This window comes from Phascolarctos cinereus, unplaced genomic scaffold (assembly GCF_003287225.1).
Source record: "Phascolarctos cinereus isolate Bilbo 61053 unplaced genomic scaffold, phaCin_HiC Scaffold_2;HRSCAF=192, whole genome shotgun sequence".
Lineage (NCBI taxonomy): Eukaryota > Metazoa > Chordata > Mammalia > Diprotodontia > Phascolarctidae > Phascolarctos > Phascolarctos cinereus.
In genome coordinates this window covers 121,086,464-121,112,463 of record NW_027555625.1, presented here as the reverse complement: position 1 = coordinate 121,112,463, position 26,000 = coordinate 121,086,464, and the positions used below count along the sequence as shown (strand labels likewise).

The following is a 26,000-nucleotide window of genomic DNA, read 5'->3' as shown; positions in this document are numbered from 1 at the left end:
AAATGACAACCCCCTCTAGTATCTTTGCCAAGAGAATCCTAAATGGTGTCATGAAGAGTTGGACATGACTGAAAAGACTCAACAACATGTTTTCTCTTTTATTTAATTGATTAATTAATTAATTATTTTGGGCTAGGCAAGGGGGTTAAGTGACTTGCCCAGGGTCACACAGCTAGTAAGTGTTATGTGTCTGAAGCTGGATTTGAACTCAGGTCCTCCTGAATCCAGGGCCAGTGCTCTGTCTACCATGTTATCTCTTTTGATCCCCTAGTAGGGGGGTGGTACCAACACAGATAACTATAATGAATAATGTTATGTGATGAGTACATTAAAGAGGTAAAAACAAAGTGTTAAGTGAGGTCCAAAAGGGAAGATTTACTGAGCAGGGGATTAAAGAATCTTCCTGGAGTAGTTGTGTCCCGAATATAGTAGGCCCTTAATAAATATTTGTTGATTGGTTGATTTTGAAGGATGGATAGGTATTTGGAAGGTGAGAAGTTGGAAGGAGGTCTTCTCAGGCATAGGGGACAATGTGAGCAAAGCCATCAGGGTAGCAATATGTAGGATGTATTCAGGGATAGTGAACAGTCTAGTTCAGCTGGGATGTAGAGTTCATGGACAGAGAGTATATTCCAAGGCCAGGGGCAGCTAGGTGGCAAAGTGGATAAAGCACCAGCCCTGGAATCAGGAGGACTTGAGTTCAAATCTGGCCTCAGAGAGTTGACACTTACTAGCTGTGTGACCCTGGGCAAATCACTTAACCCCGATTCCCTCACAAAATAAGTAAATAAAAACAAAATTAAAAAGAAAAAAACCCAAGGCCAAAAAGGTAGGGGCAGAGAGCAGATTGAGATGATCCTTGAATATGTGGCAGAAGTGTTGAAATTTTTCTTGGGAGGGCACTAGGGAGCCACTGAAGATTTTTGATCAGAGGAGTATTGTGACTAGACTTATTCATGAGAAAGATCATTCCAGCAGGAATGGGAGGAGGGTGACAGTGGAAGTGGGCAGACCCATCAGTAGGCTGCTGTATAGCCCTGGTAGGTTTTTGCGTGGGTGCCCCTCCTCCAAACAGCAAAGCAGCCCTGGACCACATCCTTACGGGTACTTTTCTAGGACATTTCAGGAGTTACAGTTTCCTTGCTTTGATTTTCTGGGCAGCAGCCAAGCATTGCTGAATGGGTTCTCATGCTGGGGAAGGGTTCTGGGGTGATGGCAAGGTTAGAGAAAATGCAACCCCCTTGTTCCTCTGTGGATCGATGCCAGGGCTACTTCCAGCTGCTTCCCCAGCCGCTGTGTGGGGCTCACCCTTAGCCCTCCCAGCAAAGTTGTAGTTTCTTTCTCTTGTCAGATATTCACTCCCACGCAGGAAAAAGGAAGCATCTTTTGTCAAATGCTGTGGCCACTTCCTTTTCAAAAGCCTCCAGCCAGCTTTGAGTTCTGCAGACCAACCCGGCTGTGATCGGTAACAGGGCTGACTGTACTCTAGGACTCAAGGTCTTAATTTTGTTTTTAAGTTTTAGCTTTGGCTCAACTACTTCTTTAGCTTTGTGCCTACCGACTCTCCTCCCCTTCCCTAACATTGAACCCAATTAGCTCATGGTACTGTGGGGCCGTTGGCCTGATCCAGGTCAGGGTCCCCAGGAGCTCAGCCTAACCCTCCTTCCCTGCTCCTCTGTCTGTCTTACCTCCTGCCCTTCTGGCTGGGTGTCCTGAGTCTCAATGCTTTACGTCCTTCAGTCAGACTGCCTCTCTGTTGCTATCTCTAGCTCGGTCAAGGAGTGTGATGACTGGGGAGCAGATGGCCTCTTTCCATCAGCCGTCACCCCCCAACACGCTGGAGCGGCCCCTGAAGGTCGGCTGGCTGAAGAAGCAGCGGTCCATCGTGAAAAACTGGCAGCAGAGATACTTTGTGTTAAAAGGCCAGCAGTTGTACTATTACAAAGATGAAGAGGACGTCAAGCCTCAGGTAGGATCCTGGGGGATGTGGTCCAGCAGGGAGACAGGGGTGGAAGGTTCCGTGGAGACCTTCTTTAGTGGGATCTGCTGTAGTGTGGGGGGTCTTATACTCTGACTAGAAATCTTGGAAGTAATTAATTCCCCCTCTCTGTTCTTCAGATTTATAAATTGAAGAGCAAAGAGGGCAAAATGACATGTCATGAAGACAAGGGAAGCATTTATTAACCACCTACTATGTGCCAGGCATTGTGTTCAAATACCTTACGTATTTTATTTCATTTAATCCTCATGACAATCTCTGAAGTGGAGGCTACCATCATTCTCATGTTATAATACTGAGAACAGTGCCTGACAAATAGTAGGTGCTTAATAAATGTTTATTGATTGAGAGAGAGTGACTTGCCCAGAGTCAAACAGCTGTATGAAGCCAGATTTGAACTCAGGTCTTCCTTATGCTAGCCCCAGTGCTCTGTCCACTTTGCCACTTAGAAGCAGGGAGAAACACGAGGATGACAGCTTGGGAGCTTCTAACCACAGCTTTGAGCCATTTTAGTAGTGGTGGGGCTTAATGTGATGGCTGAAGAGGACAGGATCACAGGATTTTGTGTTGGACGGGACCTTAGAGATAATTTAATCCACGGATTCTTAACCTGGTGACCGTGAACTTTTAAAAATACATTTATTTCAGTAGAATTGGTTTCCTTTGTAATACTATGTATTTTATTTTGTGCCTCTAAAAAACCTTCTGAGAAAGGTCCATAGGGTTCACCAGACAGCTAATGGAGGCCATAACATGGAAAGAGTTAAGTACCCCTGATCCAGTTTAATTTATCTTACAGAGAAGGAAACTGAGGCCCACAGAGGGGAAGGCCTAAGGTCATGAAGATAATAACCAGCAGAACTGGGATGAAAATCATGTCCTCATGACTCCACGCCCAGTGTTCTTTCTCCAGCCCCCACATTGTTAATTGGTAGATGTGAGTGGCAGGAGATTGGAAGTGGGTCTTGATCCTCGATCTTTGACTACACCCACGTTTTCTCCATACCTCTTAGCGCCCACTTTGCTTCTTATAGGTTCTATTGTACCCCCAAATATGACTCCCATTGATTAGGTAGTGCTTCTTAACTACTGGCTAATGCTGGTCAAGGTGAACCCGTGGATAGGGGAAGAGAGAACTAGACAGGACAACCAGACTTGGCAACTAATCGGAACCTAGAAAAGCCTGGGAAAGGAGAGAAAGAGAGGAAGAATGAAAAAAAAAGAGATAATTTTAGAAAGAGGATAGTTGTATTCAAATCCAAATAAAGGAACTGAAAGCGACTCTGTTCACCCACATGCCCAGGCCATTTTCAAGTTGCCTAGTTAAAAAAAAAAAAAGACATCTGGAGTTGCGCCAGCTTGGGGGGAAGGGCAAGAGAAGCTCAGGCCTGAGTGATGACTTGCAAAAGGGCAGAATGTAGATCTGGGTCCAGACATCCAACCCAGCCCTCCCCACTTGCCTGATTTAACCCGGTGTTTTGAGGGTGTGTGATGGAAGAAAGTGTTGGGCCTGGAGTCAGGAGAACTGGATTGGATTCATTTCACCTCGCTAGGCCTCAGTTTCCTCACCTCTACAGTGGGGATAATTACTCCCTCGCTTCAGAGTTGTTGTTCTTTGTAAATCCTAAGGAGCTAATAGAAGTGGTAGTCATTATCATGATTTTTATTGCTGTTCTTCCCTTTCTCTGTGAAGAAGCTAGTTGATGTCTAAGAAAGGGTGTAAGACCATTCCAGATTGGAAGAGGGACAGCAGTCCCTGCTGAGGCTACCTGAGAGTAAGGAAACCCTCATGGAAAAGGGTCTGAGTGGGAGAGGTCAGTACTGGTCCTTTTCCCATTTAGGGGATTTCCTTACAAGTTATGACAAGGAGCCATGAGGATGACTTAAGCAGAGGACCAGAAACAGTCTTGTAAGCAAATGTTCCAGGTGAAAAAGAAAAAAAAAACCCTAATCATGAATTAATTAGTTAATTAATTTGAAACGCTTTTATGGTGCTGTGGGACTACATTCAAGGTTCTTATTTGTTTAAACCATTAACTGAAAACATCTTAGGGTGTTAGCCTTCATAGAGTGCTTGCATTTCAATGGGATGTTCTTAAATTGGGCCTTAATGCACAAATCTCCAACCAGAATTTCAGGCACATCGGGATGCAATGGAGGAGGTAGTTTTATACAACGTTGGTTATCCATAGTTCCTAGGACAGGGCCACAAGAGCAGCCTCCTAGGTTAGTCTGTGCCTTCTGTCCTAGCACCCAGAATGAGAACAGGGACCACAGAAGTCAGGAGCCAGCCAAACTGATGCTCAGGTTGGAGCAGCATGGCATCTCCCAAGTGAAAACTTGTGGTCTGTCTGAATTGACTTTCTCGAAAAGAGAGGAGAGAGGACTAGGGAATATTGTAGAGGGAATGCCCTGGGTGGGCATGGGCTGGACCCGATAAATAACTCTTCAAATCCCTTCCAACACTGAGATTCCATGATCCTGTGAAAAAGAGAGATGAGAGAGGGAGTGAGGGAGAAATGAAGGGAATGAGTCAATTGCTCATTCTACTCTCGGATCTATGTGAACCTGGGGAGCTAACCCACGTTGCTGCTCAGCAGCTAGTCTCCATTATTAGAAATACAGGGTAAAAATCACATAGTAAGTGCTTTATAAATGCTTAATTAATTAATTAGGAATCTTTGCCTTTGCCTTCAGGTAGATTGTAGGAAGATTCCTGATAATGATACTGACAGATAATAGATGTATAGAAACAAGCATTTAGAATTGAAAGGGGCCTTAGAGATGATATCATGCAAAATCTCTGTTTCATAGGTGATAGATTGAAGATTATACAATTCTTTACCTAAATTGTCTTTCCCTTCAAGAAAAACACGTGAAACAGGTAGGGTAAATTTTATTCCCATTCTAATCTTACTAAGGTATAGCCTCATCATTTCACTTTGAAATCCCGGGATCTGAAGGGGTCTCGGGTGCCATCTAGCCCAACCTACAGCTGCTCCCAAATCCCCTCTTCCAAATACCCAAATAATAATAGCAGCTGACATTTGTAGAACACTTAAAGATTTGCAAAGTACTTCACGTTTGTTATTCAGTCATTCTAGTTGTGTCTGACTGTGATCCCATTTGGGGTTTTCTTGGCTAAATACTAGAGCAGCTTGCCATTTCCTTCTCCAGCTCATCTTACAGATGAGGAAACTGAGGCAAAGCAAAGAAGTTTAAGTGACTTGTCCAAGGTCACATAGCTAATAAGTGTCTGGGGCTGGATTTAAACTCGGGTCTTCCTGATTCTAGGCCCAGCGTTCTATCCACTGTGCCATGTAGCTGCCCCCAGTGCTTTGCATACGTGATGTCATTTGAAGACTAGTCCTAAGCTTGAAGACCTCTAGGCAGGGGAAGCCCTCCTTTTCTGAAAGCAGACCGAGTCTACTTTGGGATAACTGTCCTCGTAAAACAAGTTTTGGTCTTACATCTAACCTAAGTTTGCATCGTGGCAACTTCTCCTCGCTGTTATTGGTTTTGCTCTCTGTGGTCAAGCAGAACAGGTCTATTCCTTCTTCTACTTCAGAGTCCTTCAGATACTTGGCCGTAGCCAAAACGTGCCCTCCAAATTTTCTCTTCTCCGGGCTAACCATCTCAATTTCCTTCAGGTTCTCTCCACGTGGCACAAATTTGAGGCCCTTCACAATTCTGGTTGCTTTCTAGACATTCCCCAGTTTACAAATGGCCTTTCTAAAATATGGTGCCCAGTCCTAAATAGGATACTCCAGATAGGTTCTGATAAGGGCAGAGTAAAGTGGGACTCATTCCTCTTCTTAATGCAGTTTACGATCACACAGTGTCTGCTACACTGTCGACTCATATTGAGCTTCCGGTCCACTAAAACCTCCAGATCTTTTCCAGATCTTGCCATATCCTCCATCTTATACTTGGGAAGCTGATTATTTGAATCCAACCATATAACTTTACAGTGGCCTCTATTCAATTTCATTTTATTAGACTTGGTCCAATGTCTAGGTCTTTTTGGATTTTGATTCTGCACTTTAATATGTCAATGATCCTTCCCATTGATCTTAATAATAGCTAGCATTTACATAGTGCTTTAAGAGTTGTAAAGAATTTTCCATTTAATATTTCATTTGATCTTCAAAATAAGCACAGGAGTTAATAACATTAATAATACTTCATATTATTGTTATAATTTATAAATGTTCCAGGCACTGTGGTAAGTATCTTATGAATATTATCTTATTTGATCTTTTTTTTGGCAACCAGGGTTAAGTGACTTGCCCAGGGTCACACAGCTAGTAAGTGTCAGGTGTTTGGTCTGAGGCCAGATTTGAACTCAGGTCCTCCTGACCTCAAGGCTGGTGCTCTATCCACTGTGCCACCTAGCTGCCCTGTCTTATTTGATCTTTACAGTGCTCCTGGGAGTAAATAATAACAATAATGATGATGATGATTATAGTAATGGCCAGAGTTTATCTAGCACCAACTATAGCAGGCACTATATTAAGCACTTCATAAATATTATCTCATTTGATCCTTACAGCAATCCTGGGAGGTAGGGGCTATTAATATTCCTATTTTACAGTGGAGAAAAATGAAGTAGACAGAGGTTAAGTGACTTGCCCAGGGTCACAGAGCTCATAAATGTCTGAGGCTAGACTTGAACTCCTTGGGTCAGGTAGGAGGCATAGTGGATAGAGTGCCAGGCCTGGAGTCAGGAAGACCATCTTCATGAGTTCAAATCTGGTCCCGGACACTTACTAGCTAGCTGTCTGACCTTGGGCAAGTCACTTAACCAGTTTGCCTCAGTTTCCTTATCTGTAAAATGAGCTGGAGAAGAAAATGGCAGACCACGCCAGTACCTTTGCCAAGAAAACCCCCAACAGGGTCACGACTGAAATGACTGAACAGCAACCATGCAAAAGATTTGAACTCAGACCTTCCTGACTTCAGGTCCTCTATACACCTAGCTGCCTCAAGGTTTTGATAAGAATGCCATCTATGCCTTTATCCAAGTCATTTTAAAAACATTTTTGGTAAGGCAGTCGAGAATAAGTGACTCGCCCAGGGTCACATTGCTAGTGAGTGTCAAGTGTCTGAGACCAGGTTTTAACTGAGGTCCTCCTGATTCCAACACCAGAGCTCTATCAATTGCTCCACCTAGCTGCCCCTATCCAAGTCATTTGTAAAAATGCTCAATATGAAACGGGCAAGTACAGATCCTTGAAATACTTTACCAGAGACCTTCCAGGCTGACATCAATGATTCTTTGGGTTCAATCATTCAATCATTGCCAAGAGGCAGACAGTGTTTGGTTTGGAGTTAGGGAAGGCTGGCCTTCAGATCTTGCTTCACATTTTTATTATCTGTGTCATCCTGCACAAGCCAGTTAGTGTCTCTCTGCTTCAGTTTCCTCATCTTTTAAATGGAGATAATAATAGTGCCTACCTCCAAGGGTTCTGAGGATCAGGTGAGATAATTTATATACATGTGTCTGTCTGTCTGTACGTATGTATGTATGCATGTATGTATGTACACACATATTGCTTTGCAAGGCTTAAAACACTTTATATGTCCAATATTTTAATTCTAAATCTATCTAACTGGACACTAGCCTACATCTCTTTATCTTTCTCACAAGAATAGTGTGAGTGATTTGGTCAAACGCTTTTGCTAAAATCTAGGTAACTTTATCTGAGGCAGCTAGGTGGTGCAGTGGGCTTGGAATCAGGAAGACTCACCTTCCTGAGTTCACTTCCTGGCTCTGTGACCTTGGGCGAGTCACTTAACCCAGTTTGCCTTAGTTTCTCATCAGTAAAATGAGCTGGAGAAGGAAATGGCAAACCACTTCAGTGCTTTTGCAAAGAAAACTCCCAATGGGGGTCACAAAGAGTTGGATGTGACTGAAATGACTGAACGACAGTGACAACTGGTAACTTCACCTAGAGCTCTGAGCACCCGGTCCAGGACCCCAGTCAACAAAAGAATCCAGGTTAGCTTACGGGATCCGGCTCTTAATGAAGCCATGACTGGGTTGGTGATCACTGTAGATCACTGTAGATGCTCACCATCGCTTTAATAATACATTCTAGAATTTTGCCAGGAGTGAATGATTGAAAAAAAAAAGGCATTTATTAATTGCTTACTGTGTATGCTAAGTGCTGGGGATAAGAGAAAAGTGAGTGAGTCCTTCACCTCAAGGATCCCTCCCATGCTAGTTGGAGGAGGCAGCATACATCAGAGGGCTCAGGAGCGGGCATGATGGGAAGATCTGGTGTTCCTTAGGGTTCAGAAGCAGGCCATCTGGTAAGGCTGATGGGTACTCTTAACGCATATTACAGGATTGTACTATGCTTTTGTGTTCATCTTGTTTCCTGCTTTTGCTTTCATCTTCTGTACATATCATTTAAAAATCTTAGGTTGGTTATCAAATTCCTTGTGTAGCCACACAGGTATCTTGTAACAACTCCACCTTTCTGTTCTCATTATACCTGTTTTTCTTTGTATCTCCATGATTTTATTCTTGAGAGTTTTTCATCTTCCCTGGGCTGACTTCTCCTGTGGGATTTTGGCCCATAGGATCCTATCTATTCTTCTCCTGAACTATTTGAAATCTGCTCTTTTAAAATCTGTGGTGCAGATCAGGCAATGCCAGGCTTTCTTTGTGCCCCCAAATCTGCTGCTCAAAATTTTTTCCCCCTTCTTATTGCTTGTAGGATAGAATATAAATAATGTCCCCTGGCATATAAGCTCTTTACCATGCAGTTCCAACCAACTTTTCTAGACATTTCATATTACTCCCCTTTACCCACTCTTTGTTTCATCCAAATTGGACTACTCATTTCCTCCCAAACTTGGCATTATATCTCTCATCTCAGGGCTACCCACAATTGTTCCTCACTTCTGTGTCTTAGAATCCTTAACTTCTTTGAAGGGCCACATTCTTTCCTGATTTTCCATATTCTTGTCTCCTCAAATTTTATTATACTATTTACATGTGTCCGTATTATATTCTTCAGTAGAGTATAAGCTTCTTGAGGGCAGAGATGGTTTTATTTTTGTCTTTGTAATTCCAGAACCTAGCATGGTGCCTTGTACACGGTAGGTAGCTAAGGTATGTTGGGTTGTGTTTGTTATGACAAGAACACTGATGCTCAGAGATATTACATGATTTACCCAGGGTTATGTAGCTAATATTGGCTGAGTCCAGATTCCAGTTCCATCTCATGTGATTCTAAATCCAGGATTTTTTGAGCTGGCAGACTAATGCTCAAAGAGACAAACTGGCTTGTCCATTAGTGACATTGCTTAGAGTTCCTTTCCTAACATTTAGAAGTTTTTAGGTATCATTTATTTCTCTCTGTTCCTGCCAGACTCTAAGGACCACTAGGAAAGAAAAATAAGCATATTAATGAATCAGGATTTGGTTACTGTTTCTAGCATGATGATGAATTATTTGTTTTTTTGATAGATCTGTGATATTACCTGTGCGGGTACTTTCTCTAGGGATATAGATTACAATCCATATGTGCTTCCTCATCTTATTTGGCCTTAGTCATGTCTTTCCATACATTTTTTCTTAGGGATTAACCCAACCCTTTGAAGGACTTGTGCTGGCCCTTTTAGTATTTTAAGCAGCCCAGTTGCTTGTTGGTTTAAGTAAAACCCTCTGTTGTAATGATGCCACTTATTTAGCCTATATCCCTGCTGGGAAATGTGGAGCATTTGAAGTTGAAACAGACTTTGCAATATATCATTTATCTGCTGGTATGGATGACTTACTTTAATGAAGGTAGAAAAGGTTATTTCAGGCAAACCTCTCCCCACATTTAAAACTTTGGTAAAGAAGCACAAATAGGAGTCTAATTAGTGAAGTTGCAAATTGTTCTTTTGTGGTATAGTTAACAGCAGGCAAAGAAACATCATGTAAGAGAATTCTATCTGGAGTTGAAGGACTTAGGTTTGAATTTGATCTCTGCTACCCACAACCCTCCTTTCCTTAGGAATATCATATAACCCTCTGGGTCTCAGCTTTCTCACCTACAAAATGAGGAGGTTGAGTTCCTTCTGACTCTCAAGTTATGATCCTGTGATCTTAAGATCTCTTCTAGCTGAAGTCCCCATGATCTTTAGCTGTTACACTTAAGTTCTTTTCCATATCAGTTTTTGTAAAATGAGCTTAATCAGTGATTAAAGATATGCTTCTTTATCCACTCATCCTTATTTAATATTAAAAATGAATGACAAACAGTAATTAATATTAATATTTAATATTATGAAAGGATTGTTTTGTAACCTCTGTGAAAAAGGCTAATTGAGCAAAACACATGTGGTCCTAATAATGGTCCTGCAGTAACACCAAGGATAGAGATTTTTGTTTATTAGTAGGAAAACTGACATTGAATTGCTTTGGATTAACTTCATGGCCTTTAGTTCCTAAAGACTTGGCCTATGCAGCCTCTACATGTATGTTCATCCTTTAAGGAGTTCTGGGCTATGAAGAGAGCCCCAAAGCAGTGAGTACACATGGATACACTCTATTTTCTCTTTAAGTTCCCTAATTTGTAACCTCACCTCATCCACTGGCTCATTCCTGGCTGTGTCTCCCCCATTGCTGAAAAGCCTTCATATGGTTCAACCATCTTCTCAATCTCTCTTCTTATGTTTCTCCTCACTTTAGCAGACAGACTGTCAGGAGGCAAAACAAACAAACGCCCAAACAACAGAACAGTTGGTGGTCAGGTGTTCTTACTTTCTCACCTCCCACTCACTTTTCAGCCCCTTGTAATTTGGCTTTTGATGGAACCACTAGACTGAAACTGCTTTCTCCCAGGTCACCGATGACATCTTTCTTGCTTGAGCCAGTGACCTTTTCTTAGCTCTTGTCATTAATTTCTGAACTTTTAACGGATAATTACCCCATCCCCACCCTGACCTTTCTGCATATTAACTTGCACCTGGGTTTTCATGACACTTCTCTGTTAAGTCTCTGAGAACACTCATTCTCTCATTCTCTCTCTCTCTCTCTCTCTCTCTCTCTCTCTCTCTCTCTCTCTCTCTCTCTCTCTCTCTCTCTCTCTCTCTCTCTCTCTCTCTCCCTCCTCTCTCTCTCTCCCTCCCTCCCTCCCTCTCTCTCTCTCTCTCCCTCTCTCTCTCTCTCCCTCTCCCTGTCTCTTTCTGTCTCTCTGTCTCTGTGTCTCCCACCTCTTCTACCCTAAAACTATTGGATTGATCTTTATCAGTCTCTTCTGAAAGATGATCATCCATGTTACACCCCTAATTGTGGAGACTTCTCTCTTGGCCCCTTTTCTCTTTACACTCTTAGTGATCTTATCAGCCCTCTTGGGTTCCATTACGTAGATGACTTCTAACTCTACGTATCCAGCAGGTATCAGTTCCCTAAGCTCTAGTCCTTCATTTCCAATTATCTGCTAGACCACCTTACCTCCTTCTAAAATAAACTCCACTGGCTTCTTGTTGCTTCTCAGATCAAATCTAAGCTTCTTTGACATTTTAAGCCCTTCACCGTCTGCCTCCAATCTACTTTTCTAGGGTTAGTATACATTTCAGCCTATTTTCCATTATAACTCATTACATTCTTTACATATCATGTTGCTTCCAAACTGTTTTACTCATTGTTCCCCATAGATGATTCTCCATTTCTCATCTCCAGGCTTTTGCATGGGCTATTCCTCAAGCCTAGGAGTCTCTCCTTCCTCAAGAACTCCTAGTTCTTTTCAAAGCTCAGCTTAAGTGCCACCTCCTTTATAAGACCTTCCCGGATTCTCCAAGTTGTTAATTCCCTCTTCCCTAAGATAAGTTTTGCATTTTTTTTTTGCATCCTGTTTTTATTTATTTGAGAACATGTTTTATCACCTCTGTAGAATGTAAGCTTCTTGAGGGAAATTACTCTCTTGCTGCTATATTTGTATCTCCAGCACCGAGTACAGTGCCTGGCATATAGTAGGTACTTAATAATGTTAATCGATTGATTGAGGGGATGACTTTCTTCTTTTTATATTTGTATTCTCAGTACCTAGCAGTGTCTGGAATGTACTAGGCCCTTAATAAATGTGTGTTGCCTGACTGCTAGATCCATGCAGGACTCTGGCTCTTGGGTTGACCTTCCAAGCAGGCATATGATTAGATGACATAATTTCTGGATTAAAGGGCATAAGATTTAGATTGTACTGCTCAACTAGTTTGTCCTTCTTATTTTATGAGTGTGGAATCTCAGACCCAGAAGTAAGGTGATTTGCTTAAGCTTGTGAAGGTAGTAAACGGCTGAATCAGGATTTGAATCCAAGTCTTCTGACTCCAAATTCAGTGTTCTTTCCATTGAGTGTGTTGATGAAAGTATTCTGATGTGGACTCTTCTCAAAAATGCCATTGTTTATGCTTGCAGGGCTCCATGTATCTACCAGGAAGCACCATCAAAGAGATTGCCACGAATCCAGAAGAAGCTGGGAAATTTGTCTTTGAAGTCATTCCAGGTGAGCAGCTGTGCATCAGTAGGACCTTACCTGTCAGTAGCCCCAGGTCACTTATTTTGTTGTAATTTAACTGATCATTGGTCAGAGAGTACTTTTTAATAATAATAACTCACATTTCTATAAAGTTTTATAGTTTAGAAAGCACTTTATATGGATAGAGCATTGGCTCTCGAGTCAGGAGGACCCGAATTCAAATTCAGCCTCAGACGCTTCCTAGCTGGTATGAAAGAAGGGCCAGAACATTTTTACATGGATTTTCCAGATCGAGGGGGCAGTCATCCTTAACCCCAGAGATAACTGTAGCGATTACTAGCGAACCATGCTAAATCAATTCAGATTAAGGGTTTATAGGTACATGGTTAGGGCTCTATGGGGGGAGATGGAAGGATCAAAGAATCCAGAGTTAGGAAAGTCTTCAGGGGTCATCTAGTTTAACTTCTAACTGAGAACGAATCCCTTCTGCTATTTTTTGTTGTGTTTGACTCTTCCTGACCTCGTTTGGGGTTTTCTTCACAGAGATACTGGAGTGGTTTGCCATTTCCTTTTCTTACTCATTTACAGATGAGATAACTAAGGCAAATAGGATGAAGGGACATGCTCAGGGTCACACTGCTAGTGAGTGTCTGAGGCCAGATTTGAACTCAGGTTTTCTTGACTCCAGGCCCAGCACTCTATCCATGGCACCACTTAGCTGCCCATAAGAATCCCTTCTACTATACTCCTTAAGAAATGGTTATGCTTAATTAAGAAAGCACATTTAAAGTACTTTGTAAACTTCAAAAGGGGCAGCTAAGTGGCAAAGTGCAAGAGGGCACTACACTTGGAATCAGGAAGACTCATCATGAGTTCAAATCTGACCTCAGATGCTTACTTAGCTGTGTGACCCTAGGCAAGTCACTTAATCCTGTGTGCCTCAGTTTCCTCATCTGTAAAATGACCTGGAGATGGAAATGGCAAACCACTCTAGTATCTTTGCCAAGAAAACACCAAACGGGGTCACAAGGAGTCGGATAGGACTGAAATGACTCAACAATAAAGCCTTCATAATGCTATAAAATTGCTAAGCCATCATGTTTATATTATTTGCTACTCACAATCTTTCTATGATTCCCTACAATCCTATGAGCTTGCAAAAGAGGTAGGTGTCATTTTTCAAAATTAGAAGCATTTTAAGTTATTTCACATCTTTCAATACTTAAGAACTAATTGTTAACTTAGCTTCCCCATCTCCCCCTCCAAAAAAAAAAACTTAAAAGGCTAATGTAAATTCACTTTTAAATACACACACACACACACACAAAATACAAGGAATATCAGTTTATTCAGATGAAAATTCAAGAAACTGAAGGTCACTTGTAGCTCTTAAATGAGCTGATCTACCCTGCTATAACCTTTGATATACAAGCATAGTCATGTCTACTGGTATAAGTGCAAGACCACCACCCTCTTTCCTGCATTTGCTCCTTTTTGTTATGGGGTTAAGTCAGAAACTTCTCAGCATTGCTTCAGTTTCCTCATTTACACAATCAATAGAATATTGATCACTTCCAAATAAAGTCAAGAAACACTCTGAAGTCTTCAAAGTGCTTTACATATGCTATTTCATTTAATGTTCACAACAACTACATGAGATTGGTGCTTTTATTATTCCCATTTTGCACAGGAATAGGCTGAGGCTGAGAAAGTTCGGGTAGCTTGCCCAGGGTAAGACGTGTAGTGAATGTCTCAGGCAGATTTCTAGTTCAGACCTTGAGAGCACAGATATATTCCTGACATCAGTTCCATGGATCTAGCTATAATTCTGTATTTAGATCTTCTTTTTTAATGCTATGTAATTATTTGGGTCGGTAGGTTGTGGAAAGAGCCCAGATTTACGATTTCATTGGTATGCTTTATAGTGCCTTACCTAATTTAGACAATGATAATACTGACACTTATCAAAAGATGTTCAAATTAAAAGATATATATATTTAAAAAAAAAAAAGAAAGGTGGTTATGCTGCTTCCTCTTGTCCAGGTAATCATTAGACCAGATCTCCTATCCAGAAGCACTAGGCTCCATAGAAACTGTCTATCTAGAACCACTATGAACAGGGCAATGTGTTTTCTTAATGGGGTTTTAAATAAAGAAACAATGATGCCAGATACTGAGACTTAGTGTTCACTGAGACTCTGTATTCTAGAACAAAATGCTGGATACATACGTGCAAACATATATACATATGCATACGCACACACATATACCCTGACATTGAATTAGTCCTGATATTTGACTTGACATTTGATTTGACCCTGGCATTACATAAAAAATATATGTATGTATTGTGTGTATATATAGATACATATGTATATCTAGATTTACAATATATACACATATATTTAATGTGTACACATTTATTTAATATCAGGGTCAAATCAAATGTCAGGTCAAATATCAGGATCAGTTTAATGTCAGGGTCAAATGAGAAGGATGTGTGTTCTAGTGGAAAGTGTGTGGGAGTGTGGCAGTCAGGGCTGGGGTCTCAGCTTCACCATTAACTCGCTTTATGATCATAGACAAGTAATTTTGCTTCTCTGTAGTTTAGTTTTCTCATCTGCAAAATGGGGATAATAATTCCTGTCTTCCAGGAATTTCGTAAGGATGTAATAATGTAAAAACTGTAAAACTTCTTTAAAAAGTTTTAAAGTATTCAAAAGAGTTATAGTTGTCATTTCTTGATTTTCCTAAGACTTTTTAAAAAAATTCTACTGGTTAATCTCTTTTCTATGTAGTTAATTAATTTCCTCAACTTACATTTAATCAAAATGAGAAGCTGGTCAACTCCATTGGAGATGATCAGAGCATATAAATTTAGAGAGCTAGGAGGGGCTTTAGAGGTCACTGAATACAATTCCCTCATTTTATAGATAAGGAAACAGACTCAGAAAGGTTAGAAGACTTGTCCAGGGTCACACAGCCAGTAATTAACTGAGATAGGATTTGAACCCATGTCTTCCTGATTCCAAATCCAGCACTGTGGCCACTATGTATGCTACCTGTGGCACCTGGAGGCAGGAGAACCCCAAGTTTGAACCTAGCTCTCGTCCCTTCCAATTTTGTCTCTAATTCTGTGATCCAAGAAAAACAGGTAAGGGGCGTCTACCTTCCTCTTATGAATTGTATGTCATGAGACTACAGAATTAGAGCTGGAAGGGACCTTGGATGTTATCTAGTCCAACCTCTTCATTTTAGAGATGAGGAAACTGAGGCCCAGAGATGTGGAGGAACTGACCTAGGATCATACAGGCAGTAAGTGGTAGAGATGGAATTCTCTGCTCCAGATCCAGTGGGGTTTTCCTCTGTGCTGTTAGAGTTGGAGAGACAGACAGACAGAGATAGAGAGAGAAAGGGAGATACAGACAGAGACACAGAGAGAGACAGAGAGAGAAAGAGAGAGACAGAGACAGACAGAGACACAGGGAAAGACAGAGAGAGAAAGAGAGAGACAGAGACAGACAGAGACACAGAGAAAGAGATAGTGAGGATAGAGACACAGACAGAGAAAGACAGAGAGAGACACACACACACCAGAGAGACAGAGAGAGAGGGAAAGAGAGCAAGGAAAAAAGAGATGGAGAGAAAGAGAGAGAAAAAGAGAGACACAGAGACAGAAAGAAAGAAGAGAGCCATAGACAGGGAGAAAAAAAGAGAAAGAGGGAAAGAAGAGAGCAAGGGAAAGAAAGAGATGGAGAGGGAGAAGGAGAGAGGGAAAAAGAGAGAGAAAGAGAGGTGGGAGAGAGAGAGTTTCACTCAACAACTGGAGTTTAACAGAGCTTTATTAAGGATTTGCTGTGTGCAAGAAGGCACTCCACTAGGTAGCTGGATGAGAGCAGAGGAAAGGACTTGACTTATCATTTCCTCTTTCAGCCGTATAGATAACAATGAGATCATGGCTTTTGTGAGAAAAGCATTTTGTAAACTTCAAAGTGCTATGTATGTAAGCGTGATTATTATTATTATTATTATTATTATTCTTTAGCTTTATGTGGGTGAGCCAAAAATGAATGGGGTATAATTTCTCCGTATCCTAATGTCACAAGCCCTTGATCCATCAATCAGTTAATAAACATTTATTAAATGCCTATTCAGGCTTCTTTTCCTTTGCTGGTCCTAACCCCTCACAATTTTTTTTCCTCCTGCAGCCTCCTGGGACCAGAATCGAACGGGACAGGACTCCTATGTCCTCATGGCCAGCTCACAGTCAGAGATGGAGGAATGGGTGAAATCTATCCGAAGAGTCACTGGAGCGCCATCTGGAGGTAACTGGCCGCTGAGCATCACTTTCGTTCAGAAGACATTTGATGAGCCCTGTCCATCATCAGGGCATTATGGGGATTTGGAGGAAAGAGAAGCCAGGGCCACACTCTTCTGAGAAACATGCAGTATAGCTGAGGGTACAAAATATGGATCCAAGACACAGTTGGAACATATTTCCCTGGTATTTGTTCTGATGTGAGCTAAAAGACTTGCTCCCTTGCTAAAAGAGTTAAAGTTTGTCAAAGGGCTTTTGTTGCAACCTCCTTGGGAGGTAGAAAGTGAAGACGCTGTTATCTTTATTTTACAGTTAGGGAAATTGAGGCTTAGGGAGGTTAGGGACTTACCCAGGATCACCTAATTCATAATAGTTAGAGCCAGGATTTGAACCCAGGCCTCTCACCTCTAAGTCAAGGCCTTAGTGGAAGGTTCTGTCTGAGTTACTGTTGTCCAGACTGGTCACTAATCCTTATTTATCATCGGGTAGCCACCTGAACTTTTTGAAACTTGGCTAGCAAGGCTGTCTGCATCCAATCCAGGGATCTCTCGCTGAATAACAATGGGAGGAAGGGAATAGGATTGGAGCTTTAGCACTGGGATGGACCTCATCTAGTTCAATCTTTTCCTTTTTACTATTGAGGAGACTGACTTCCCCAAGCAGACAAGGTGTGATTTGAACTCAGATCCCCTGACTCCAGTATCATTGCTCTTTCCACTGTACCAAACTGCTTCTTTTAGAATTAATTCTATTCTGTAGCCCTTTATCCATTATCCACTATCCAATATCCAGGATATTATTAGAACAACAAATCCTCAAGGAGGAACACAGTGAAAATAGATTAGTATTATCAGCTTAACAAATATGAAATTGTAGTAGAGAGATCCAGAGTATACCTACACCAATGACATCAAACTGTAATAGAAATGGAGGCCATAAGATGATACCTAAGGATCCCTGAAGACTGCATATTGACTTAGAAAATCACGTATTACTGTTACGTATGTTTTTATCATATTTTATTTTGTTAAATATTTCTCAATGTCATTTTAATCTGGCTCAGCTACACTCAGGAGTGTTGTGGGCTTCTGTGTGTTTGACTTCTGGTCTAGACCAACATTTTCATTTTACAGACAAAGAAATAGGCCTAGAGAGATAAAGTGAGTTACCCAATGTCATACAGTTGTGATGGGCCCAAGACAAGTGATAGTTCACTTTTCTAGAGCACTCTAAAATTACTTGTTAATTAGCTTTTTTCCCTCCCAAAGTAGTTTAAGCATTACAGGATCATTCTTTTTTTTTTTTTTTTTTTTTTTGCAAATGAGGAAACTGACACTTAGAGAGGCTAAGCACCTTGCTGAAGATGCCAACATTAGTGAGTGTTGGAACCCAAATATGAACTCAGCTCTCCTGACTTCAACAATACTCTTCCCTGAAAACAAAATAAAATAAAAAACCCCCAAAACAAAAATGGAAGTTTCACATGTGGTTTCCTGAGTTTTGTAGTGTTACATTACACAGAATGGTTTGCATCTGAGATACAGCAGGGGCAGACTCCACAGAAGGACACCCTTGTGTGTGTTATTCATGTTTATGCTCTGGTTTTAGGGCCTACATTAACAGAACTCCCCGTTTAGAAAACTGAACTTAGTAAGAATGAACTAAGGAATGGGATTCTTAAAAGGGTACTTTGTTTTCCCAAGACATTACAAGCTTCTTTATTCAATTAAAAAATGTAATTTCCTGTGACTTTTCAGGAATATATCTTTTTGAAAAATGAGATATGCTTACATAGGCTTGGAATTTTAGATATCATTCTAGGACTGAGTGGAAAGGACCTTCGAGGTTATCCAGATGATGAGGCAGCTCCCTTGGTCAGCACTTTACACAAACATCATCTTTCATTTTGTATGTAAGGACTTGAGCCAAGGTACTTACTATACATCTACAGTTGTCCCTGTCCTTTGCTTGGGCCTTGAATGTGTCTTCTCCTGGAAGGTGGGATCATGGCCCTTGATGCCTTCTTTGAGGTTGAGTTTCAGGCTAACCCCAAGGTGAACTGGTCAGTTTTGGCTAGTGTAGGATAGACTATTCTGGGAGCTGGAACCCATTTGTGCTGGCCTGTAAAAGGGAGGCTCCAAATCCTTTTGGCCTGCTTTTTCCCCTTTGTCTTTCCTTTCATTTTTCTTAAGATCTTAACAGTACAGCAGAGCTAAGAGCACAGCTTGGCCTAGATGGGGATCTTCCCAACCAGGAGTTGTTTATCCCATGCTTGGGGCAGAAGCGCCTGGGAGCTGTCTGTGCTCTCACCCCTATGGTCCAAAAGGAGAGTTCCTAGGCTATTGTCAAGTTCTTGGCACTAGCCTTGGGGAGGCAACAGCTAATTGGTGAGTTCTTGAGGATAACCTTTCTAACAAGGTCAAAAGTCCTGGTTTCTGGCCTTCCAGCTGGAGAAGGGGAGTTTTCTGGGCAATATGATTTCAAAATCTAGCCTTTCAACCAGATAAGGGGCATTTTTTTGGATAGTGCCATCCTTAGGAGTTGCCTCAAGAGTAAATCCAAGGTCAAGAATTTGGCCATCTGTCTTAAGGGAATTTCCTTAGTGGTATGAGAGGAGAAGATTGTCCACTTGGCCCCTGTTGCCTGGAGGAGCAGTCACATGGGACTATATTCATGATAAGGGAGGAGCAAGTGATGTGGACTTTACTCTCAACTGTTACCTGGGGTGGTGATTATCTGTGTAGTGGCCTTAAGTGTGCTTCCCTTTCTGGGGAGTCCAAACCCTCAGAATAGTTATATAAGGATGAGTATCTATATAGGTTTCTGTGGCATGAAAGAGGGGCTCTTTAGAATGTCAGCAAGTTTGTTTCCCTTCTGGGGGAAGTCTAAGCTGCAGGATGGTGCTTTGAATTGGGGAGGGGATCTGCATTCTGTCTGCTATGTGGCAACCTTGGAAAGAGGAAACTTGGGGGTAAATAGTGAGAGTTTCTGAGGAGTGCATCTTCTTGAATTCTGAAATTTAAGCTTCTGTTAATCTGGATTACTTAGATAGGAAAGCCTAGGTTCTTGGATTTTACTGTCCGCAACCCCCAGCTTCTCTGACTAGGAGGTCAGATTCTGAGACCCATAAACTTAGGACTTCTAGACTTCCAGAGAGATACCCCATTAGGAACTCTTATCATTTAGTCACATGGTTCTCTTCTTCATGGCCGGCACGTGGTTGACAGATTACATCGCTATTCCCCAAGGCTGTGGCTAGGGACTTTCCTCTTAGACCATATGAATGAGGGTCAGGTAAACTACCTTATAGGGTTGTTGTAAGGATTACATGAAACAGTGTGCATATAAAGCCTTTGTGAACCATAAAGCCCTCTATCTATATCAGCGAGGGCCCCTAGATACCTTTGGTGAATTCATGTCAACAAGCTTATTTCCAGTATGCTAGGATACTGAAGTCACATGTGATTGTTGAACCTGTATCAGTGATCGTTGAAAAAACATGGAGAATGGGAGAGGAACCACAGGATGGAAGAAGGGCAAATACTATCCAGACTTTCAAAAAAGAACAAGAATGAAGGCTGCAAGCTACAAAGCAGTGAGCTTGACTTTTATTTTGGGGAAATCTTTCAGATGCATTATGAAAAGGGAGTAAGGTAGAGGAATGGGAGCCTTGTTCTAGCCCCTGCATTGGTGTGTGCTGATCCATCTCATAGACGTGAAATCTCCATCACTGCACATCCCTATTCCAGCATTGAAGAAGATTTAATTAATTGGTAATTAATTTTTCCCATAAGGATTAAAATTTGGAGTCGTGCAATCAATCAGTCAATAAGTATTTATAAGTACTTTTTAGGTTATCAGGGAATGTGTTAGGCTCTGGGCATACAGAAACAAAACCAAAACAATCATTGTCCTTGAAGAGCTGACAATCTATGGAGGAGGCAATGTGTGGATGTGTGAATACATAGACACACATATGTATGGACACACATACATACATACATAATACATACATACATACATACAAATATATGAAGTATGTACATGTAGAGATATATGTACATATATAAAGTATGGCTATGTAAATATATAAAGTATGTATATATGCACATATAAAGTATGTGTAAAGATAATTTATAAAGCATGTATGCATACACACACTATGTATGTATATATAGTATTTATAAAATAAATATGAGGGCTTTTTTGGGGGAGGAAGGCAATAGCCACTGGGGGAGGGGAATCTGGAAAGGCCTTCTGAAGGAGACAGTGCTTGAATTGAGCTTTGGAGGAAACTAAGAATTTGAAGAAGCAGAAGTGAGGAGAGGACAGTATTCCAGGCATGAGACATGGCCTTTGCAAAGGTCCAGAGATGGGAAATTGAATATTATGTAGGAGGAGCTGCAAGTAAACTACTTTTACTGGGCCATAAAGTACATGAAAGGGCAGCTAGGTGGCACAGAGGATAGAGTGTCAAGCTTGGAGTTAGGAAGATTCATTTTCCTGAGTTCAAAGTTGGCCCCAGACACTTACTAGCTGTGTAACTCTGGGCAAGTCACTTAACCCTGTATGTCTCAGTTTCCTCATCTGTAAAATGAGCTGGGGAAGGAAATGGCAAACCACTCTAGTATCTCTGTTAAGAAAACTCCAAATGAGGTTATGAAGAATCAGACATGACTGAAAATGACTGAACAATAATAATAGAACATTTGGCTGGAGATGTCCAATAGGTAGTTGATGGTATGGTACTAGAATTCAGGGGAGACATTCTGGCTAGTTGGAGGCAGTTTAGTGGTGCAGTAGATAGAGTACAGAGGCTGGAATCAGGAAGATCTGAGTTCAGATCCAGCGTCAGATGCTTACCTGCTGTGTGATCTTGGGCAAATCACCAAATAATCTGCCTGTCTCAGTTTCTTTAACTGTAAAATATGGATAATAATAGCATCTACCTCCCAGGGATGTTGTGAAGATCATGTGAGGGCTTATTTGTAAAATGGTTAGCATACTATGGCCTGGCACATAGTAGGTATTTAATAAATGCTCATTTTCGGCTTAGAATCTAGCCAATAGCTCACTAACATTCAGACTCCTTAAGAGTCTGCCCAGTATGACGGATGTTCTAATAAATCTTGTCTTTGACTGAAAAAAAAATAAATGCGCATTTTCTTCCTTCCTTATAAAATCTGGAAGTCTTCTGCATAGAGATGATAATTAAATAAATGTGAGCCTATGAGGTTATCAAATAAGAGAGTGTAAAAAAGGCTTCTTAACTTGGGTCCAAGACTTTGTTTTGTAAAATATTTTGATAACTGTATTTCAGTATCATGAAGGGAAAAATCACATTTTAAAAATTTCAACATAACTGGTTTCCTTTGCAATCCTATATATTTTATTTTATGCAGTTAAGAACATCATTCTAAGAAAGAATTCATAGGCTTCTTCCAAATGCCAAGGGAGTTCATAACACAAAAACAGTTTAGAACCTTTGTTATAGGAGAGAAGAGGGTCCAGGATAAAGCCTTGAGGTACAGCTACAGTTAGGAGGTGAGATCTGGAAGATGATACATCATTGGATACTGAGGAGTGGTCAGCCAGGTAGAAGGAGAACCAAGGGGAGATCAGTGCCATGAAAATCTATCAATGAATAGTTATCAAGTTGCAAACACTATGCTAAGCACTGGAGATAAAAAAAGAGGCAAAAGACAGTCCCTACCCTCAAGGAGTTTACAATCTAATGGGGGAGACAACACCAAACAAATATATACAAAGTGAGTAATAGAAAAGATAAGTAGGAAATAATTAAAAAAGGGAAGTTGCTGGAATTAAGACAGGTTGGGGAAGGCTTTCTGTGGAAAGTGAGACTTTAGTTGAGATTTAAAGGAAGTCAGGGAGGTCAGTAGTCAGAGTTGAGGAGGGAGAATATTCCAGGCATGGGAAACAGCCAGAGAAAATGCCTAGGACCAAGAGATGGAGTGTCTTATTGATTGGACTGGTAGGCGACTGGATAGAAGAGTCCATGTTTGGGAGGAAGATGTAAGAAGACTAGAAAGGTAGGAGAAGTCTAGGTTATGAAGGCCTTTGAATGCCAAACAGAGCATTTTGTATTTATTTCTAGAGGTGATGGGAAGGTGCTGGGGTTTACTGAATTTTATTGAGTAGGGGAGCCAGTAATCAGGATGGTCGACAGTGACACTTGCTGCAGAAAGGTCAGGAAGGATGAGAAGTGAGAAAAGACCATTGGATTTGGCAGTGAAAGGATCATTGGTAACTCTGAAGAGGGCAGTTTCTGCTGAATGATGAGCTCAGAAACCAGACTGCAGAGGGTTTAGAATGTGAATGAGAAAAGTGGGGGCAACGAGAGATAGCTCTGAGCCCAGGAGTTTTGCCAAGAAAAGAAGAGATTGGACAATAATTTGTGAGGCAAAGTGCTCTTTTTTTCAAGGATGTGAGAAATCTGGATATGTTTGTAGACAGTTGGGAAGGACACAATAGATAGAGACAGACACTTAAAGAGTTAGAGGGTACAGTGGAGGAGACTGGAGAAGATAGGATCAAGGGATACACATAGAACTGGTGACCTTGGTAAGAATAACCACCTTTTCATCAGAGACTGGAATAAAAGAGGAGAGAATAGTTTTGTTGGCAAGGCGTTTTGAAATATGATGTAGAGGAGGATCTGCCCATTTAACGAGCTCTGAAAATACATAATTGCATTAATGCCTAGTTAGTATCTCTCCATTTTTTCTATCAGAATAGCAATGAGGGTCTTTATCAAATACTTTGCTGTGCCACCCTCATAGTATTCATCATTCCTCCTATCTGCTGGCTTGTGATTCTGTTGAAAAAAGAAATGAGGTTCGTGTGACGAGCTCTGTTCTTGCTGAAGCAATGCTTACCTTTCCAGATGTTCACTGTTTTAGAGAGCTATTTTAGGTAAAGGTAGAATGAGCTAGAATGCAGCTGGGAGAAGATGAGTAGGTAGAAGCTGGCTTTTTTTCATTTGATCACTCCAAAGCATCTCTGAGTCTGGTTTCTGTGGCCTCGCATGCACAAGTCCTAAGACCTTATTACCCTCGTCATTTGCCTTCTCCACTCACGTTCACATGCTGCTGAACAGGGGTTTAGGAAGTCATGCAAGCATGTAGTTTGGGGTTCATCTCAAAGAGGCCCTCGCTGAAGCAAGGCTGTGCTTTTATTCTTCTCTACTTGATTCCCTATTGTGTTCCTCATGGTGGCCGTTCTAAATCTCTTCATCTCTGCTCAAGCCTCCCACATCACCTTGTCCCCCATTTTCTTAGCAAAGGACCTCATCTCATACTTCACTGAGACAACAAAGACTGCTTGCTTATGACCTCCCTCGTTCTCTTACTCTGCATTTTTATTGTTCAGTTGTTTTAGACATGTCTGACTCTTTGTGAACCCATTTGGGGTTTCTTGGCCAAGATACTGGAGCAGTTTACCATTTCCTTCTTCAGCTCATTTTGCAGATGAGGAACCGAGGCAAACAGGATTTGTACCTAGGACAATCATCAATAAGCATTTATTAAGCTCTTCCTATATGCCAGACACTGTTCTTGGCCTTGGAGGTATAAAGAAAAAATTAAACATTTCTTTCCCCTAAAGAGCTTATATTCAATAAAAGGAAACAATGTGTGTATGTGTATAATATAAATATGTGTGTGTATTTACATGTATAAACAGAATGAATATGTGGTCCAGCCCTTCATTAATATCTTAGCATGAATGTGTTGGCAAGATCCTTTCCTGAGAACAGATTTTGATGAAGAATGTGAATGGCTGTGGGTGCTAGACACTTAAAGGAATCAAAGACGAGGTATATGCCAAGAGTGGTGGAATAAGGGGGCTAGGTCATGGACTTGAAAGTTTTACTTAGGAACAGCAGTGATATAACCACTCACCTTTCTGTAGCACCTATAAAGCACTAGCCTCACTATAACACTGAGGCACAAGTAGCACAGACAATATTACCAACTTTTTGTAGATGAGGAAAACTGTGGCTCTGAGACATAAAGTGTTTGCTGTAGGTTCCTAGCTCCTAAGTCAGAGGTGGATGTGAAATCTGGAAGTTCATCCCTCTTCCTTCTCTACCAGGCTGCCCCCTTGCAAAAAGAGTGAGGTGACAGTGTGCCTTCATGCATGATCTTGCTTCGTTACTTTCCTTGAAATCCGTCCATCCACTGGTCTATGCATTTCCTCTGAATTGTAAAGCTCACCCAGGGTCATTTGAATTAAAATGAGAATGTGGTCAGTCAGGATGAGAAGAACACTGCTCCTGAAGTGGGATAGAGTGGAGGGCTAGGTCCTAGGCTCAGGTCTCTGTTGTCCCAGGGTTTTTGTTTTGTTTTGGGATGACAACTGTATAGACAAGATCTAGGAATTCCAAGCCACTGAGTAAATAAGTTTAGGAAGTGTAACAAATTCTGACCTGGAAGAATCATAAGGGAAAAATAAGTTCTTTTATACATGAAGATGAGATAAATGTCATCCCTGTCGGGAAAGAATGTATTCTGAGTTTTTTCCAACTTTGGGAATGGCTTCACTCTAACCCTTCTTCTTTGAGCCTATATCTGGGAACCAACTGGAGGAACTTAGGGAGGTCAGTTGCATTTTATGGAAAGGATGCTGGGTTTTGAATCAGGAGACTTGAGCTCAAATCTTAACTCTGCTACTTAACCAGCTATGTGACTCTGGGCACGTCATCCAACATTTGTAAGCCTCATTTTTCTCATATGTAAAATAGGGCTAATAATACTATACTACCTACCTTGAAATCCATGGATCAACTGGTCCTTACATTACCTGTGAATCTGAAAGCTCGCTCAAAATAATTTGAATTAAAGAGATTATGGTCGGGCAGGTTGAAAATGGCACTGAGTCCTGGAGTGGAATAGATTGTAAAGGATTTTTAAGTGGCCCAGTGGACAGAGTGCTGGACCTGGAGTCAGGAAAGACAGCTTCAGACACTTACTAAGCCGTGTTACCCTGGGCAAGTCACTTAATCTCTCTGCCTCTGTTTTCTCATCTGTGAAATGTGGACAGTAATACTAACTATCTCCAAGGGTTATTATGAAGATAAGATAGTGTTTTTAAAGTGCTTTGTGAACCTTAAAGTGCCATATAAATGCTAGCTGTTCTTATTATCTCTGTGTTAAAATTATATCTTGTTCTGTCCTCTTGACCACCCCCC

At 41.2% G+C, this 26,000-nt stretch overlaps 1 protein-coding gene across 2 annotated transcripts in view; it reads left to right on the top strand.

Moving 5' to 3' along the window:
- ARHGAP25 (Rho GTPase activating protein 25) overlaps window positions 1-26,000 on the top strand; it is a 116,060-nt gene that overhangs the window by 62,519 nt on the left and 27,541 nt on the right. Inside the window, exons 1-4 of one of the 2 annotated variants that reach the window (XM_020985368.2) lie at window positions 1,298-1,497; window positions 1,770-1,969; window positions 12,414-12,501; window positions 16,683-16,799. In XM_020985368.2, the coding sequence (XP_020841027.1) occupies window positions 1,787-1,969; window positions 12,414-12,501; window positions 16,683-16,799 (388 nt within the window). In that variant the 5' untranslated portion in view covers window positions 1,298-1,497; window positions 1,770-1,786. Of the gene's footprint in view, window positions 1-1,297; window positions 1,498-1,769; window positions 1,970-12,413; window positions 12,502-16,682; window positions 16,800-26,000 lie in introns of those variants that run through there. The other variant, XM_020985367.2, reaches the window with a different exon arrangement.